Source organism: Mytilus trossulus, chromosome 8 (genome assembly GCF_036588685.1).
Source record: "Mytilus trossulus isolate FHL-02 chromosome 8, PNRI_Mtr1.1.1.hap1, whole genome shotgun sequence".
Lineage (NCBI taxonomy): Eukaryota > Metazoa > Mollusca > Bivalvia > Mytilida > Mytilidae > Mytilus > Mytilus trossulus.
In genome coordinates, this window is record NC_086380.1 from 52,585,879 (window position 1) to 52,605,956 (window position 20,078).

At 31.4% G+C, this 20,078-nt stretch overlaps 2 protein-coding genes across 2 annotated transcripts in view; both read left to right on the forward strand.

Annotated features, from left to right (window-relative positions):
* The window catches only part of LOC134681482 (uncharacterized), a 68,833-nt gene extending 57,819 nt beyond the window's left edge, over window positions 1-11,014 (forward strand). The window contains exons 14-18 of the mRNA XM_063541118.1: window positions 1,487-2,731; window positions 3,197-3,227; window positions 4,323-4,609; window positions 6,920-6,947; window positions 8,218-11,014. Of these exons, the coding sequence (XP_063397188.1) occupies window positions 1,487-2,731; window positions 3,197-3,227; window positions 4,323-4,609; window positions 6,920-6,947; window positions 8,218-8,513 (1,887 nt within the window). The 3' untranslated portion in view covers window positions 8,514-11,014. The remainder of the gene's footprint in view (window positions 1-1,486; window positions 2,732-3,196; window positions 3,228-4,322; window positions 4,610-6,919; window positions 6,948-8,217) is intronic.
* LOC134727751 (ankyrin-1-like) overlaps window positions 1-20,078 on the forward strand; it is a 619,083-nt gene that overhangs the window by 159,698 nt on the left and 439,307 nt on the right. The window lies entirely within an intron of this gene.

The window sequence follows — 20,078 nt, forward strand, 5'->3', positions numbered from 1 at the left end:
AAACACATGTTACAAATTAGTTCTCGTTTTTTCATATTGATTAGACCGTTGGTTTTCCCGTTTGAACGGTTTTACACTAGTAAGTTGGGCCCCTTTATATATTGTTGTTCAGTGTGAGCCAAGGCTCCGTGTTGAAGGCCGTACATTGACCTATAATGGTTTACTTTTTAAAATTGTTAATTAGACGGAGAGTTGTCTCATTGGTCACTCACCCCACATCTTCCTATTTCTATTTAACTTTAGAATACGAACACATTCTTCTGTATTTATTCTAGTGGTCCTATTTCCCTTATAGACACTAAATAGGTCAATTTCTCTTCTATTTGTAAAATCGACGAAAGATACCAGAGGGACAGTCAAATTCATAAATCGAAAATAAACTGACAACGCCATGGTTAAAAATTGAAACCACAAACAGAAAATCAAAAGTACACACGAAACAACATAAAAAACTAATAAACAAGCAAGACGAACCCCACCAAAAACTAGGGGTGATCTCAGTTGCTCCGGAATGGTAAGCAGATCCTGCTTCACATGTGGCTCCCGTCGTGTTGCTCGTGTTATGACAAATCCGGTGAATAGTCTAATTCGGTGGGTAACGTTCAGTGAAATATTACACGTACTTTTGTCATAATTTTTCACTTATTCATAGTACAAATAATTATTTTCTTTGATTGTCATGACTATTCTAGAAATGTCTGGGATTTCGTTTTTCGTTTTGTATTTGCAAAGGATTGTAAAATCATGAACCCAACTCTAATGAATATAACTTATTCTTTTAAATAGTTCCAAATGATGCAAAAATATTGCGATAAAAGTGGATGCGTTACCATCTGCCGAAGCAAGCATTACATGTGTCTCTAATTATAATCAAGTGACTGTATTTTTTGTATTTTACATTGCTGGATAATACTTATTGTTGGACAAAAACAAATCTCTTCCAGCATATATATTGTCACATTATACTGGAGTAAACATAAACTGGTTAGATATTTTAATTAGTATTGAGGTCGACAAGAAAACATGAGCTCTGTGATAATCTAAATATTTAATTTATCTGCTTACAAAAACCTGTTTGATGAATGTGACCGTCTAGAGATTTAAAAAAATATCACACTAAACGTTTCGGCATGTTTATAGTATAGCTTCTTCCAAATAGCACTTAACATTATGTTGGACTGTATCATGACTATCTCAAAACCAGATGTTGAGAGATCCTGTAATACCGTGAACAAAGTTCAATATTTGCCGAGTTAACAATTTTGTGTGGTACATGGTGTTTTCATTAGAATCAGTCCAATATTAAAGTAGTAAATCTCAATAAAAACTTATATTATATCATATATCCAAATCTAAATTTTAAGCAATCTATATACATATATATGTGAGAACAACAAGGCCATGTACAATGTCATTATATAAGAATTGATGGGATAGAGTTGTTTTATTTTTTGTTTTCTTTTGTTTTCTATTATTTACTCACCAGGATATGCAGAAGAAGATGAAAATGCAATTTGTAAAAAAAATCACAGAAATGTTTGGTTCACATGAAATGAAGAAACACATAATCTTTGAACCAGTTTTCTTCATAAATGGTACGGACAAATACGATCATGAAATTCAGAATTTAACAAACCAACTTGTCACTATTGCTCGAGCCAAGCCATCGTGGGGACAACGTCGACCAATGCTGTGGGTTCCCCTTGAGCTTCTGATTGCTAATATGATAAAAGATAACGTCCATATAATACCCAAAACACAGTTAGCTGAAGCAAACATAATGAACAAAGACCTAGCCTTGTCTGAGAGACAACTGGAAGATTTTCTCTTAACACAACATTCTTTAGGCAAAATAATGTACTTTAATCAGCCAGAGCTTAACAATTTTATCATTCTTTATCCTCCTGCATTGGTCAACATTCTTCGATCATTTATAACAGATGAAATATTTTGGCCTAAGAATGAGACTCTTAAAGGTATTCTACGAAGAATGAGAGAAACTGGAAAATTATATAAAAGAGATCTTCTAAAACTATGGGAACAGGAACAATTCGTTCATCATATACAAGATGGTGACTTCAAAGAGTTCATCATCCAGGTTCTAGTGCATCTCGATGTTTTGGTCATACCGAAACAATACTCTAACAAGAGTGATGCGCACGTCGACTATTTCTTAGTTCCATGCACAGTTAAACACAAGATGCCGATGTCCTTTCTAGATGACAAATCATTTGCAAAAAGGACAATTGCGTTGGTCTATCAAATAAAGAAGTCATCCATACCATCAGCATTGTCTTTTAAACTGGTTGGTGCAGTCAGTGGTATTTGGCCTATCAAGGAGGTGGACGGACGGCCGTTATTATATCATTCCTCAGCCGTGCTATGTGTTGACAGCAACAACGAGATTAGAATAATGGTAGAAGAAACAAGAGTCGTCGTCTATCTTACGAACATGTCATCTAGGTCTTACATCTCCCCAGATATTGCAGCCAGCATTCAAGAATGCTTGACCGTTACTTTACAAGCTGTTTTGAAATTTTATTTGATCAGCATTGGAAAGAACCAGAAAAAAGTTAATTTGACAAATCTCTTTAACATCGAAGTCGGAGAAGTTTGTGGCAGATCTCCATGTGTGTTATCCATTGCAAAGGTGAAACAAACCGAAAACTGGGTGTGTGAGTGTGGAAACAAACACTCCTCCAGAAGATCATTGCTGTGGGTTTTTAATAAGGTATCCAATATCAACTAGCCATATAAACCAACTTATATTGTTTTCTATAGAAATATTCATAGCATGAAACATTTTTATTGCAGGGCATTAAATATCTTATATCTATTTTTTGAACGTAATTGGCTTCATTTATTGAAATTATCTGTGTCCAGAGCGCTTTACTAAATCTACAATGATGATTCGGGCACAGCTGATGAGTCGAATATAGCAAAATATACGCCCATATTGCATACATATATTATGTTTCTTTAGAGTACACTTAAAATTAAGTAAATGTATTTAACTAACAATTTATATTACTTCGTTCACTTATCTAAAATAATAATCGAGAAAGAGCAAGAAAGATAATAAACCAAAGCAATTGCAAATTGTGACGTTGTCTGAAGTCGTGATGTATATTGTAATATAAATCATAATAAATCATCACACTTTCAAATATTTCATTATTTAATAAACGTTTTTCAGAAACAAGAAGAATGTCCATCCCATTGTCAAGGTAAATTGATATGGATCATTATAAATGATACAAAATTGGAATCCATTTGATGTGTATAATTAATGAACCTTGTTATGGTGAATTTATATGACAAATTATCATAATCTTCTTAGTGTGAATTAAGAAAAACAAATCAATGTAAATACACAGCTTCTCAAAATACCGACAAGAAACAGTTAACAAACCGGAGAGTAATTTTCCGGATATATCAGGAATTCATGCTGCAGTATTACATGTATTAGCAGCCTTCTCTTCTTCGTATAGCAAAGATGCTCTGATTGATACATACATGACCAATTAAAACAATATATCGGTTAGTAAATTAGATGTCGGACAACAAGAGGTTCAACTCAAGTAATATCCGCAAAAGAGTGAACACAATTTTTTTTTCAAACTGCAAATCAAGATTATCGATATGACGCTTATTCGATTTTACACAGTTGTTGTACATGATATATATATATAGATGAGGTATATTTTTGTTGTCGAAAATTTAAAAATCTATTTTGGAAATCAAATAGTTTTTTTATTACATATTATATCAACACCCATTGATATAAGTTAAATAATGCAGTTTCAAATTAATTTCCGGTGTCCATACATAAACAAACCACACATCAATATAAAATGTAAAATACATTTGCAAAAACAATTATGCGTATCAAAAATTGTCTCGTCGAAAATCTGAAAAACACTATTTTTAAAAGAAATAGCCTTTGATAAAAACATTACAACATTTAGAAACATCTAACTGTTATTTGATTGCAAGACAAATTGTTAATCGTATATATATGTTATATAACAGATGGGTAGGAACACGCTTACATTATGGTAATTTTCACAAAGTTTCCGATCTGTGTCGCTCTTAAAATCTACAGTAAATTCAATACTGAATATCACATCTCTAATGTATTATTGGTAAGGTTTTACCACACAAGGGGAGAAACATAACATGTCTTATCCCAAATCGTTTCACAAACATTCTTAGCTGTGCGAAACATGTGTGTTCTTAATTGTTGTAGTTTATTTTATATTTGAAAACAATCTTAATTATCATCTTCTTTTTATTTTGTTTCACCTTTTCGAATTATTCAGGTCTTGGAAAAACTGCCCTGACAATGTCACCAAGCGAGCAACATCTGTCAAGACTTGCCAATCAGCTTGATATCAATAGTTGTAGAGAGTTGATGATTCATCTTGGGTTACAAATGAATGATTGGAATGATATTGATTACAGCTACACAAGGATGCCTCTTGTTATCAAAATAATGGCATTAAATTTCTGGAGAACAAAAACCATACGTGGTAAACCAACAAAATCATTCAACGACTTGCTGGATGCTCTAAAGGCAGTGGGGGATGAAAGACATTTGCTATGCAAGGTTTGAACAGCTTATGTTTCTTTCTTTTATCAAAAAGTACAACTATGTTAAACATACTGTGTTTTAGTTTTTCTACCATGCTTTTTTAATCCCAATTTTTCTGTGAGAAGTTGAATCGTTTCAGATCTATCAAGAACATGCTTTGCTAGATTTGCTCCGATGATTTTCCAAATGTCTATGCACCACTCTTTCAGGTAGACAATTGCGGGATTGAGACAAAACTTGTGTTTCAACCCACAAGTCAATATCAGTTTTTAAAAGGCGTATGTCTTTTCAAATGTATGACATGTTACAATTATAGATCATCATTAACTAAGTGAATGCTTGTACTTGAATTGATTATAACTAAATTTGGTTTTGTTTTCATGTGACCGAAATATTCATAATGTAACTTAGCTTTAATTTGTGTATCACGTCGGTCGTTTCGATCTTTTAAAACTCGATTGTCAATGTACTCAAATATAGTACATGCATTTATTTAAACAAAACGTATCCATCCTGTTTGAGCTTTTGATTTTGTCATTTGAATAGTGAATTTTCCGTTTAGATTTTTTCCTCGGCGCTAAGTTGTTTTGTGATTTAACATTTTTTATTGAGACCATAAATCGGTAGAAAGTTCACAGGAAATCAAGAGAAACCAATATATTAGAGACACGTGTCTTGTAATTGCGAAAATTCCTCAGCTCTCTTTTCCGGTTTAATAAAAAAAACCACGTAAATGACCAAGGAGCCCTTGAGCAAACAAAATTAGACGTGTAACAATGACGGTAAAAAAAATACTGACCCATATGCGCAATAACATTATTAAAGTCTGTATGGTGATGATTAAGCCCGAAAAGTTTGAAAATCTAAACGTTAGTCAAAAGACGCAGAGCTTACCATTGATATATTTAAAAAAAACTATTTTCGGGGAAGGAATTAGCACATTGCAAGACAGAGGTAATTTCTTTCATTTGAGCGCCACATGTGGAGCGTGATATGCTTACCCTTTAAGAGTGCACTATATCATGTATTTCATCGCCAATTTTTGGTGGGGCTCGTTTTGCCCAATCTTTATTTTTCTATATTGTAGTTTGTAAAGTCTAAAGAATTTTATTGGCCATGGCGTTGTGATGTTATTTCAAATTTTGAATTTCAATTTCCCTTTGGTATCTTTCGTCTTTCTTTTAGAAAGGTTACAGATTCTCTATAATCGAACATTTAATCAAACAAAAACGTCATGCTCCATTATATGACGTATTTTTGTAGACGTATTTCTTCGTATTTTTACGGATTAAGATTAGAATACAATGTTGGCAGATGAACCCCTTATTTTGATAATTTTACCTCAGTTATCTGTTTGTTTTGCTAGCACATTGTCATTAAAATTAAAGTACATGCTACTGTCATATAGGTGAGAGATTTAAATAGCTATACAACAAGGTTTATTACACCATTTTCTACATAAAGAAATGTCTGTACCAAGTCGGCAATATGACAGTTATTTTCGATTTGTTTTATTTGTTTGAGCTTTGGTTTTATTTGATAAGGATTTTCTCATTTAGAAATTCTTTGGAGTTTTGTAGGTTTGTTATTTTACTCTTCTAATATTTTTACCTGTTAAATGAAACAGTTTTTTTGTCATGCAAAAGAAAGATGGTTCAATCAACAAATATTTTAGTAAAGCTATTATCGGTTATAACAGTAGCGCATTTTTTTCTAATGAAGTCTTCGTAGATAACAGATGCCAAAGGCCTTATTTAGTATTTACGTCAAACTGTAGTAAATCTATGGAAATATGCCTTTGGTTAACACGATATTCCACAGGTATACATATAGTTTCAATTATATCTCACTATATTCCTCAGGTAAACATATTCATGATATAGTTTGAATAAGTTCTCATGATATTCCTCTGGTAAACATATTCATGATATAGTTTGAATAAGTTCTCATGATATTCCTTAGATAAACATATTCATGATATAGTTTGAATACGTTGTCATGATATTCCTCAGGTAAACATATTCATGATATAGTTTTAATAAGTTCTCATAATATTCCTTAGGTAAACATATTCATGATATAGTTTAAATAAGTTGTAATGATATTCCTTAGATAAACATATTCATGATATAGTTTGAATAAGTTCTCATGATATTCCTTAGGTTAACATACTCATGATATAGTTTGAATAAGTTATCATAATATTCTTTATGTATACATACAGTCAAAAACATTCTGAATCGTGTTATGCAGTGTGCAGAACAGATCTTTTAGCAAACACAAAGCATATATACACAATTACTTTATCTATTAATTACCTTTCAGGTGTTCAGGGAAGACACACAATTGTTAGGTAAGATTTAGCATAACTAACCGTTTCTTGCAGACACTTTATTTTTAATTTCTTATAGTTTACAAATAATAATATTTCGAAATAACCATGTCTATAATATGGTCTTTTCAAATTTTTTATATTATGTATATATATGAAAAGTCGATACCAAAGTAATGCAATCAAAAGAAAATAACTTAGAACACATGTTAAAAGCGGTCTTACAAAAAAATTCCAAATTCTTACACAGTTTGGGAATCGTAGATATAAATATCTAATTTGTGAAGAACCACACTGATTCTATCAGAACATACACTTGTGACTTTGGACGATTGAGTTTTCAACAGACAGTCGGTTTTTAAATTGGCACTTATTGTGCACGCTCACAGGCCGATTAGTATTAAAATTTTGTAATTGTATGAAGCAGAATTCATTCAGAAACTTCTAAACGACAACAAGAAAAAACATCTTGCGAAATGCTTTCTTACCTTCAGATATATTTATATTGTCCGTTCACTCAATAACCTACAATGTTATCGTTACTTACATCTCATACATGTATATCCCAGTGAACTTGAAATTAACGATACTATTAATACCAGAAAGACTGCTTCATACGTTGATCTTTTCCTCAATATAGACACAGATGGACTTTACACTAAAATGTATGACAAACTAGATGATTTCAACTTCCGAATTATCAATTAACTCTTTCTGAGCGGTATTACATCCCCTGTCCAATCGAATGGTGATTACAGATCTCAGTTGATCCGTTTTTTTCGTGCATGTTCACGATGTACGGACTTCATACACAGAAGTGTGTTCCTGACGAATGATGAGGAGGGCATACTAGTACTTAAAATGACACTCCATGCAGTTTATGGACTCCATAACGAAGGGGTTTATATATCTGATGTATTTGTATTTTAACTTATTAAAAATGACAATTTTAGAACGTCTTTGATTAGCTAACCATCTACGTCGTCTTGTCTGCTAATTACCAAAACGTGACTTATTCCTGAATATGACTTTTTTGCCGAGTGTTAATTATGATGTTTCTTTTGTTAGTCTGGTTAGATCTTGTGTTGTGTCTAATCTTTTGTGTTTTGAATAGTATTTTGTTTCCTATGCATGTAAAAGTTCAGATGATTAATCAGCTATTGCATGTACATATACAATATAGTTATACAGTTAAAAGCAACCATATGCATAAACTTGTTCATCGACATGCCTCTTATATCTACATCAATGTTTTTTTTTTTTTTTATATATTATGTATATATTTTGACAGATATTGCAGAAATCCGACTACAAGAAGTTCCACACGATGATGTTCTGAGGGATCTGCCCAGAAACCTTGGAAACTGCGCCATACAACTCGGAATTGAGCTGGGAGTTAGTATAAGTTCGATAGAGGAGACATTAACACGGCATCCAAGGGACATGTACGATCAGATAGAAGACATCCTCAGAAAATGGAAAACTTCAAGAGGAGTAAAACCTACAATATACAGGTTAATGTTAGCTCTTGAACGCGTACATACTGGAGGATTGGAATATTTGAAGGGTTTCTACATTGGACAGTAAATCATGGTCATATATAATAAACATATAATAGCAATTATAAGATGTCACTCTAAACTTCACAAGATACCGTAGACAATCAAATCAAAATCAAAATCTATCAAATAATTCTACGGAAAAATATAACTGACAAAAAATTAAAACAATCATTTTCGATTCATGACAATGTTTATGCTTTTACTATACTCTGTTGTACAAAGATCAAATGAAATATGTACCTCTCTGTATTGTGGTTATGTTTACCTCCAATGCCTAGTAAGGTTTTAAGTTTTAAATATCTACAAAGTTGTATGTGCATAATGATAAAAAATATTACTTGATTCAAATTTCAGTAACACATCTAAAGTATAATACATTATAATAACATGGGTAAAGTACAACGTGTACAGCAACATATGCGGAATTGAACAAAACATGTATATTTAGTAAGGCTAAACGCATAATTGTTGAATCGCTTAATCTTACAATACCAAGTACAATCCAAAACAGGACAAACCCGAACCTGTTTGGTGTTCATGAGAAACCTGAATTAATGCTATTTTTGCCACATTTAATTATACATTTTTTTTTCAAATCAAGCTCGGTTCAGAATGTGATAAAAATGAGCACTAAACGTTGGCAATGTCTAAATATGATGTGTACATTTTGAATATTAATAATATGATGTAAGCTGGTTTATATATGTCAAAAAAGAACGCTGCTTCGTGTAGATAAACGCAAGGGTACTGTTTTGTAGTTGTAGTTATATTATATAGTTATAGTTATATTGTTGTAAATATTTGTCATATATGCTTGACTCTACTAGGTCTTACCAAACAATGTTTGAATAAGGCTTATCGAGTTATTGATATACATTTGTGTATGACTACGGATAAAAGAGATCGAATTATTAACAAAAATTGATTCGTTTTGTGAATTTTACATTTTGGTTTCAAATTGATAACTTCATAACAAGATTGTAAAAAATGAACAAATGTAAAGATGTATTTTAGCGTAACAGCTCAATCAGTATAAAACATACGAATTGTTCAATGTATTTTTAGCATAAAATATATATAAAAAAAGTAGATAGTCATTATGGTTTCGTGTTTTTAAATAATAGTAAACATTTATCTGTTGACGAATAAATAAAGGCAACAGTAGAATACCGCTGTTCGAAATTCATAAATCGATAGAGAAAAAACAAATTCGGGTTACAAACTTAATTTGAGGAAAACGTATCAAATGTAAGATTGACAAAAAACATCTTCGATTTCTCAAACAAAATTTGTGCCGTTTTTGGTTATTATCTTGAATATTATTATAGATAGATATAAACTGTAAACAGCAATCATGTTCAACAAAGTAAAATCTACAAATAAGTCAAATGATCAAAATGGTCAGTTGACCCTTTAACATGTTTATTAAAGGAGTTATTGTCCTGTAAAGTCCATTTTTAACAATTTTTCATAATTTTTTGATACCTGTTACAAAAATCTTTTCTTTAGATCCTCTAGTTTATAGACACAATTACAAATTGATAAATCGACATGATCATTTTTAAAAGTCACACTAACGAATTAATAGATCGACATGATGTCTCAAACGCCGACTATCATTTTTTGTAGTCACAATAACGAATTAATAAATCGACATGATGTCTCAATCGTCGACTATCATTTTTAGAAGTCAAAATAACGAATTAATAGATCGATATGATGTCTTAGAAGACGACAATCATTTTTAGCAGTCTCAATAACGAATTAATAAAACGACGTGATGTCTCTAACGCCGATTATTATTTTTTCCTAAACGACGACATTATTTTTGTCAAGTGCGTTGTTATCCTTATTAAAATTCTAGATTCGAAATACGGCGAAAAATATAGCAGAGAATGGAATTTCGAGATGATCGGTAACAAATATCTATTGTCACCTATGTGTTTATAATTTATTTCCTGATCAATATCCGTATCATATATTATCGTAATCTTGTGTACTTCATATGCTACAATAGCTTTATGCTATTCATGATTTGAACTACAATTCAAGCAGCAAAGTGAGAGGGAAAATATAGAAAGATAAATAAAACAAATGAATATTTCTTAGATATCCTTCTTATCCATATAAGAAGTGGTATGAGTACCAATCAGACAACTCTCCATCCAAGTAATAATTTGAAAAAGAAACAAGATATGTCTTCAACAGGGAGCCTTCACCTACATCGAACAGCAAGCTATAAAAGACCCCAAAAATGACGATTGTAAAACCATTCAAACAGGAAAACCAACGGTTATGTTCTTTTGTAACATTTGGATAAGAAAAAAATAATAACTCTGAAAGAAAAATGTTGCATAGTAAATCAACTTATATAGAATGAAAATGTGAAGTTTAATCCAACAGTCTAAAATTGTATTTACGATTTTGCTGGAAATATGAAATATAACATCTGATTTAATGATATATTGATTAATACCATTAATATGAAGGGAATAAATAATGTTTTTTTTAATACTTGTAATTCATGGATAGATAATAATGATATTTTTATAACTAACATTTTGCAATAAAAGTGTGGCTTCTACTTTTTCTTGTTATTTGTAATCATTCCTATAGTGGACACAAACATTATAGTACAACATATAGTATTGCCACACCAAATTAACCTGAGTTCCAAAATTTTGCATAACATTTTCAAAATTGAGGTTGGTTGAGAAATCAGTATTACCACAGAGAGAATACTTTTTAAAAGATCATTCCTTAATGTTACGTATTAAGTATTAAGCAGTTTCTGCGCCCCACAATCCGCAAATCAAACAAACAGCTCATCAGAGTATCGGTTGGCATCTTTTCATCAAACTATATGTCATTGAATACAAATACTATGAAGTGTTAGGCTATGTGTCATTGACTGCAAATACTATGAAGTGCTAGGCTATGTGTCATTGACTACAAATACTATGAAGTGCAAGGCTATGTGTCATTGACTACAAATACTATAAATTGATAGGCTATGTGTCATGACCACCCAATTTATACAAAAAACACTGATGTCTGGCGGCCATATATTCATCGCTGAAATTTCCATTTTCTGGAACTTTAAAAATTCAACTATTTATGGAAGAAAAACATGAACATGTTTTCGTTGCAAGGTTGATTTGAAACATGAGATAGTAAAATTTGTCATTGTATACAGACAACATTATCAAAAGATATCCGGCTTTTAATTTGTTACTCTAGACGCCCGTTTCGTGCAACTAATCAGAGAGGCTATAATTAAACAAGGAGGCAGGTCAAGCCAAATGAAAAGTTAAAGAGCTTTAAAACTGATAATGTGTAAACAATACAGGAGGGTCGAAAGACACAAGAGGGACAGTCAAAATCATAAATCGAAAATAAACTGACAACGTCAAGGCTAAAAATGAAAAGGACAAACAGATAAACAATAGTACACATGGCACAACATAGAAAACTTAAGAACAAACAACACGAACCCCACCAAAAACTATGGTTGATCTCAAGTGCTCCGGAAGGGTTAACAGATCCTTCTCCACATGTGGCACCCGTCGTGTTGCTTATGAGATAACAAATCCGGTAAATAGTATTACGGCGTCCGTAAAATTTACGAAGAGATGATTTCCACTTCACCATTGGAACTCTTGATTCAATAGCTTCCTTGTGAGCAACAACCCCCTATCAGGAAAATCATGATAGAAAATGCAAGCACGGTAATATCTTACCAATTGGGAGATATATGCACCGTATGCAGGTGCTGCTGGAATGTTGCTACTAAGAAATGGAAATTTCACAATTTGAAAGCTTTGTTTTTAATCGACCGTTATTGTCAATTTATAGATGCAAGTCATATGAGGTCGACTTAATTGTATCTGTTGTATCCTTTATCTCTAGTTCAATGGGATAGATGCGTTCGACATAGTCACCAAATTTTGAATTATTTAATGAAAGAACATCATCTTTATAGCGGAAAGTAGAGTTAAAGAGTAAAACACAAAAATACCGAACTCCGAGGAAAATTCAAAAAGGAAAATCAAAAATCAAAAGGCAAAATCAACCGTCCAAACACATCAAACGAATGGATAACAACTGTCATATTCCTATTGAAAATTGATTTTCAAAAATGTTTTGAAAATAACTGAAAATATTAAAATTGACCGAGCCCACAGAATAGGGACCCAGACAAATAAAAACAGCACCCGTCCTATAGTTGTTAAATTCCATGACTACAATGACCGGGAGCATGTCATAAACACTGCACGAACAATAGGCAAACAAAACAAAGAGTTACTAAATGGCATATAAATAACTCCACAGTTTCCAGACGATATGCGTGAAAACAGAAAAAGACTAGTACAAAAACAAAAGGAGTACAAAGAAGTAGATGTAGGCACTACAATTAAAGGAAACAGTTTATTCTTCATCAAAAGTGGCTCTAAATATGTGGAAAAAGTGTCAACACGAAAATCTTTAGCTATTTTTGATGCCAGTAACAAGTCTAAATTTGGTACATTTGAGCAAACTAGTTCTAATGAAGTTAGTGACAATGGTCATACTTATTGTGTCACAGCTGCTGTCACCACAACATACGCAGAATTTCGTGAAGCTGCCCGACAAATAATGCAGAGCCCAGTATCTGCATGTACATACAACACATTGGTATATCGGTTTACAGACAAAGACGGACATACACACGACGGGTACGATGACGACAGAGACTACGGAATTGGATCAAGGATACTTGACTATTTAAAAGAAATAGATGCACACAACATAACTATCATTTCCTCACGTACACCTCCATCTGGTACAGCAAAGATATGTTCAAGAAAAAACAATATTATCTTGGAGGGAGTAAAATCGGTTCTCCGCAAAATGTAAACAATAAAAACTTTAAAATAATTTACTGTTGTTTGAACTCATCTTGATAGACAATAAACATGCAGTAAAGTATGCTGAATGTCATTTTTTTTTCTTCTTTCAGGTTTATAATTTGTTAGATATTATATATTTAGTTTCATGTATTCTCTTTTCAAATCCTATATGTTTACTATTTTCAAAGTATCTTAAGAGTTTCAATTCTCTATTTTATTTTTAAAAAGAGTATTCATTATTCCAGTGAGTTATAAAGAAGCAAATTTCAAATGAATTACCTTAATAGGTAATCTGTAGATAAAACTACTTTTTATGAATTTTAAATTTACATACAACTTTATCCGAAATAATTTCACCATGAATTAAAATAAGTCAATAAAATACATGCAGCGTATATTGTAATTTTATATAACAAAATTTACTCACGGTACCGGCACGCAGACATCATGAAAGTAATCATCTTCCCTGTGTATTACTATAATCCCGGGAGAAAAAAAAAATCCCACTTTTTTGTTGTTGTTGACACTATATTTACATAAATTGCACATACACACGTTAGAATAATCCAATATACTGGTATTCTATAAAATGAATTCTCATTTCCTTTTTTGTAAAGTGCGAATATCCTTTCGATCCCCAGCAATGTTGGCGAACAAAAATGTATATATTAAACATTTTTTATACGTTTTGCACCCAATGCAAATCTTAAAAAAACTATCCGATATATATATATGCAAAAACATGAATCCAGTGATATGCAATGCAATCCACAGTTCTATCAAAATACATATTTGCCGTTATATAACTGTGTCCCATATTCGTACGTCGGCAAGAAAAGGTAAACAAAATTATCAACAAGAATGTCTGTGTACCTGTGCACGTGTATTTCAATCTGTAATTGGGTCATTTATAGTAAAGGTTGTAAATTGTAATGTTGTTATGTATGAATGAAAGTTACATGTACTTTAAACCGTAACTGGTAAACCTATAGTGTATTGTTTTTATTAATGAATGAAAGTTACATGCGTTTTATTGAGAATGATCAATGAATATAACAAACATTAACATTAATTATATGGTTTAGGTCAGGCAGACCGAACAGAGAGAATTCGCTCTCTTTTTGTATTGTATTGTATATTTGATATGTTTTTCTGTATTTTGTTTCTACTTAGTTATATAATGTTCAACTACGTTAAGTGTATCACATATGAAATTAATAAGACTGCAAAGCCAAAACTAGATAATGGCTAATTATTGTATCAATTTAACTTCTCTTAATGTAAATGGCTTTGGAAACGATTTTAAACGCAAATCCATGTTTCTTTGGTTAAAAAAATTTCAAAGCGACATCATTTTCTTGCAAGAAACACACAGTACTGAATCGTATGAAACTTTATGGAAAAGGGAATGGGGTGGAGATATTTATTTTTCGCACGGGGAAACGAACTCTAAAGGTGTTGCTATTTTGTTTAACGGCTCAACAGATTATATATTAAAGGAAAAAATTGCAGATGAAAACGGAAGGTATCTCATTCTAACTGTTGAAATTGATAACACAGATTTTGTTTTTGTGAATTATTATGCACCGACCAAAAACTTTGAAAATGACCAAATTGAATATATTGAAAAATTAAAGATTTTATTAAATGAAAAGTTAGAACAAAATCTCGTTTTGGGTGGAGATTTTAATACGATACTAAATCCATCTTTAGACAAAATGGGTGGTTCAAAATATAACACACCTGTCAAATATACGAGTAAATTAGAAGATTTTATAGAAGAATTTGACTTATGTGATATTTGGAGGACAAAAAATGTTGACTCTAGATTATATACTTGGCGCCAAAGAACCCCGCTTATACAATGTCGCTTAGATTTTTGGTTGATATCGATTTTTTTGTCAAGCAGTGTTACAAAAACATCCATTGTTCCGTCTATAAAATCTGATCATAGTCTTATCAAGTTGACACTGTCAGGCGAAAACTTTAGTGAGAGAGGTCCCGGTTTCTGGAAATTCAACTCGGGTTTATTGACAGACAAAGATTATGTGGATATAGTCAAAAATACTTTATCAGAATGTGATGATAAATATCAAAATTTAGAAAATAAAAATTTTAAATGGGATACCAATAAAAGTGAAATAAGGGGCGCAACCGTCAAATATTCCAAATATAAAAACATGAACTTGCGGGAAAGAGAGTCCAGTTTAAAAAAAACGACTAGACGAAATTCAGAAAAATCTCTCTCGTACATATTTAGATAAAGATATAAATACACTTTTAATTGAATTAGATATTGTTAAAGAAGATTTAGAGCAAATAGTAAATAATCAAACAAGAGGGGCTATTATACGATCACATGCCGAGCACTGCGAAGGCAATGAAAGAAATTCAAAATATTTCTTATCATTAGAAAAACGTAATTATAAAAATAAATGTATTAACAAATTAGTTGTAAACGACATTGAACTATTGTCACAAGAAAAAATTCTAAACGAAGAGAGAAATTTCAACGAAAATCTGTACTCATCAAAAGAAGACCCTGATAAATATTCAGGTGATTTTAACTTTTTTGATTTAAATTTTATTCCTAAGCTAACTGATCTGGAAAAGGATATATGCGATTCAGATATTTCAGAATCTGAGTGCGTTAAAGTTTTAAAAACATTTAAAAATAATAAAAGCCCTGGTACAGATGGGCTTACCGCTGAGTTTTACAAATTTTTCTGGATTGATGTAAAAAAATATGTTTTGGAAAGCTATGAATATTCCTTCGAGACCGGAACCCTCTCAATAGACCAAAGACGGGGTATTTTGACTCTTATTCCAAAGAAAGATAAAGATAGAACACTCTTGTCGAACTGGCGACCTCTTTCTCTCTTAAATTTTGATTACAAATTATTAGCCAAAGTTATTGCGGAAAGAATGAAATTATTTCTTCCGAAACTTATAGATCCGGATCAGACAGGATATGTGGCTGGTAGATATATTGGTGAAAATCTACGACTAATTGCTGATATTATATTGTTTACTACTTTAAAAAATTATCCAGGGCTTATATTACTAGTCGATTTCGAAAAGGCGTTTGATACGCTAGAATGGAAATTTATTAAAAAAGCATTGGCTTGTTTTAATTTTGGTAGCAAGTTTCGGAAATGGGTCTTAACTTTATACTCAAATATATCTAGTCTTGTCGTTAATAATGGATTTAGTTCTAGTCAGTTCAAAATTGAGAGAGGTGTTCGACAAGGGTGTCCTTTGTCTCCTTTTTTATTTATTTTGGCCGTTGAACTGCTGGCAATAAATATTCGTAAGAACAACCATATATCAGGTATAAAAATTGGGGATACTGAAATAAAAATTTCACAGTTGGCTGATGATACCACTTGTTTTTTGAAAGATGTATTTTCTGCGCAAATTTTATTAGATTCCTTTAATGATTTTGAGAAGTGTTCAGGGTTAAAAGTCAATTTTTCGAAAACCGAAGCAACATGGATTGGAAGAAATAAATTTAACAAAGAAGGTTCCCTTCCTTTTCAATGGACAGATGGTTTTAAAACCTTAGGTTTAAAATTTAACGCTTTTGATGAAATGGTTTGTTCTAACTTAGATACATGCATAGAAAAAATGGAATCAATTATTACAATGTGGAGGATCAGAAACCTTTCCTTGATCGGTAAAATCGTAATTCTTAAATCACTTGCAATATCGAAGCTTATTTATGTCATTTCATCTACACATGTACCAAGATCTTATGTAATTAAAATACAAAGGGACATTAATAACTTTTTATGGAATGATAGTACTCCGAAAGTTAAATCGGAAGTTATTCAAAAGTCTCCTAGCGAGGGGGGACTGAAAGTACCAAATTTTGAAGTACAGTTGTTATCCTTTCGTATCATGTGGGTAAAACGATTTTTGTCAGAACATGACTCTAAATGGAAACATGTTTCCAAAGCATTCTTCTCCCTTTTTGATTTAGAGGATTTATTTATGAGCAGATGTGAATTTGAGTTTTTAAATTTAAAAGCACCTCTTTTTTATATAGAAGTGCTATCTGCTTGGAAACGTTTCAAGGGTATTTTCATCCCGTTAAATGCATTTCATGTTAGAAAAGAATTTATTTGGTTCAATCCGTTTATCAAGGTGAACAGAACGAGTATTTTTTACAGATCTTGGTACACGAAAGGCATAAGGTTCATTAATGATATTGTAGATAATAAAGGCGAATTTTTGTCTCATGACGCTATTAACAAAAAATATAATTTGAATGTTACTTTTGTAGAATTCTTTCTATTAAACTTGCTATACCACGTGACTGGAAAGATTTGTTATTACAACAACACATGTCACCTAAGAGCAACTCTTTTGGATTCGTTTTTGAGCATGAGAATAAAAAAATGCCTATTAGCAAATTATATACTAAAGATGTATATTCATTTTTTATCGATCGGGTAAGTGTTTCTCCTATTTCACAACAAAGGTGGGAAGAAAGTTTTAATATAGAAATTAGTGACGAAAAGTGGAACAATATTTATTCACTAGCTTTTAAATGTACTATTGAAAGCAAACTACAAGCTTTTCAATATAAAGTGTTACACAGAATAGTCTCACATAATTATCTCCTTGAAAAATATAAACTTTCTTTAACTAATGAGTGTGCCAGTTGTAAAGAAATAGAAACTATAGAGCATAAATTTTTTGAATGTATAGAAATAAAACGATTTTGGAGAGAATTTTCTAATTGGTGGCATTTAGTTTTTGGAGTAAAAATATTTTTAAATAAAGACAGTGTCATTTTTGGTATATTGAATTCTGATGACTTAGGGTTAAACTATTGTATTTTACAGGCAAAATATTACATTCATTATGTAAAGTACACACAATTAGACAGATTGTTTATATCTGTGCAAGCTTTTCTCAAATTTTTGAAAAGACGTCTGGAGATATTAGAATATTTATATCTTTCTAAAGACAAGCACGAGTCATTTGTCGACAGATGGGGGGAATTTATGGAAGTTATTAATTAATTAAATTTTATTCTCGATATGATCATGTATATTTAATGTATTCCAAAGTATCTTTTACTTGTATCATATACCGATTATTCACATCATTTACTTGTATTTGTTTTTACTATGTCTTATTCTTAAAATATCAATAGTATGACTATGCCATATGTCAATCACTTATATATTGTAAAAATGTATGTATATATGTAGGCACTGTAGCTTGAACACCAAAAAGATCAATAAAAAATAAAAAAAAACCTGTCATATTCCTGACTTGGTACAGGCATTTTCTAATGTAGAAAATGGTGGATTGAACCTGGTTTTATAGCTAGCTAAACCTCTCACTTGTATGACAGTCGCATCAAATTCCATTACATTGTCAACTGGGGACTTATACAACTGCAATTAAAAACCAATAATGTATAATGTTCTATCTCCATATGCAAAGGGAGATAACTCTAACTAGATCTTGAAACTTGGAATTGAGATAATTTTGCATAGATTGACTAAACATTTTGTATCGAAATAGCCATTCATAAAATAGATGAAAAAAGTAAGATTTTAACAAACAAATATAAAAGTTTCATAAGTATGTTGTTCCAACAATACATTGTATAGAAGTATAAACCAAACAAAAAATGGTATAAAATAATAAGATGTTTAAACCGTACGTCAGTATGGTATCAAAAATAGGATGTTTAAACCATACGTCAGTATGGCGTCAAAAAGAGGTGCTTAAACCATACGTCAGTATGGTGTCAAAAAGAGGTGCTTAAACCATACGTCAGTATGGTGTCAAAAAGAGGTGCTTAAACCATACGTCAGTATAGTATATTTTAAGTACAGCTCTTTAAAATATAGTTCGACGATTGAATATTGTAAAGCAAAAAAAAGATAAAAAAAATAGACATACTGTTTTGTCTATCAATAGCATTTTTTAGCTTTGGATTCACAATACTAATCGCTCAATGAATTAACCTTGTTTATTTTTAAGGTGGTATGGGTGTCTTTCGCCATCTTGGACTGTAACAAACAGAGAATCTAAGGTCCATATTTTCTATCAAACTAGCAAAATCCGATGCAAGAATGCAGATATTTCATGTGTTTTTACATTTAAAAGGTCCAATTTATAAGAATATAACTTATAAATATAAATATATGTACAAGTGTAGATTATTTTTGGTTGTTTTTAAATATTTTGAAATTGTCATTTTAAGGGGAGGTAACCCTAAAACAGTGCATTTTCTGTTGGATTGTTCATGGAATTTTCCTACTTTGTATTTTAGCCGGAACAAACGCACGGTGACCCTATCTTTTCTTTTGATATTATCAAAGCATTGTTTGAAAGCTATATTTTCCTAATTTATTTTACAATTCTATCATTTCGTTTAGTTTCTATTCACAAAATGGTGTTTTTTCCTGTATAATCCATACAAAATGTGTCATTTTGTCACGACCCGTAGCTTGAAAAAATGCACGGTGACCTATCATTTTTATAATATTTTTTAACATGTATCAATAGATACTACATTTTGGCAAAGTATGAACAAATTCTATCATTTTTATTTTAGACTCCCATACCACCTTAAATACCTTAAGGATATTGCTAACTTCTTATATTTCTTCCTAAGAAGTTCCTGTATGAAGTCAGCCTCATAATAATAAAGAAACAAGTCGACAAGAAGAGGG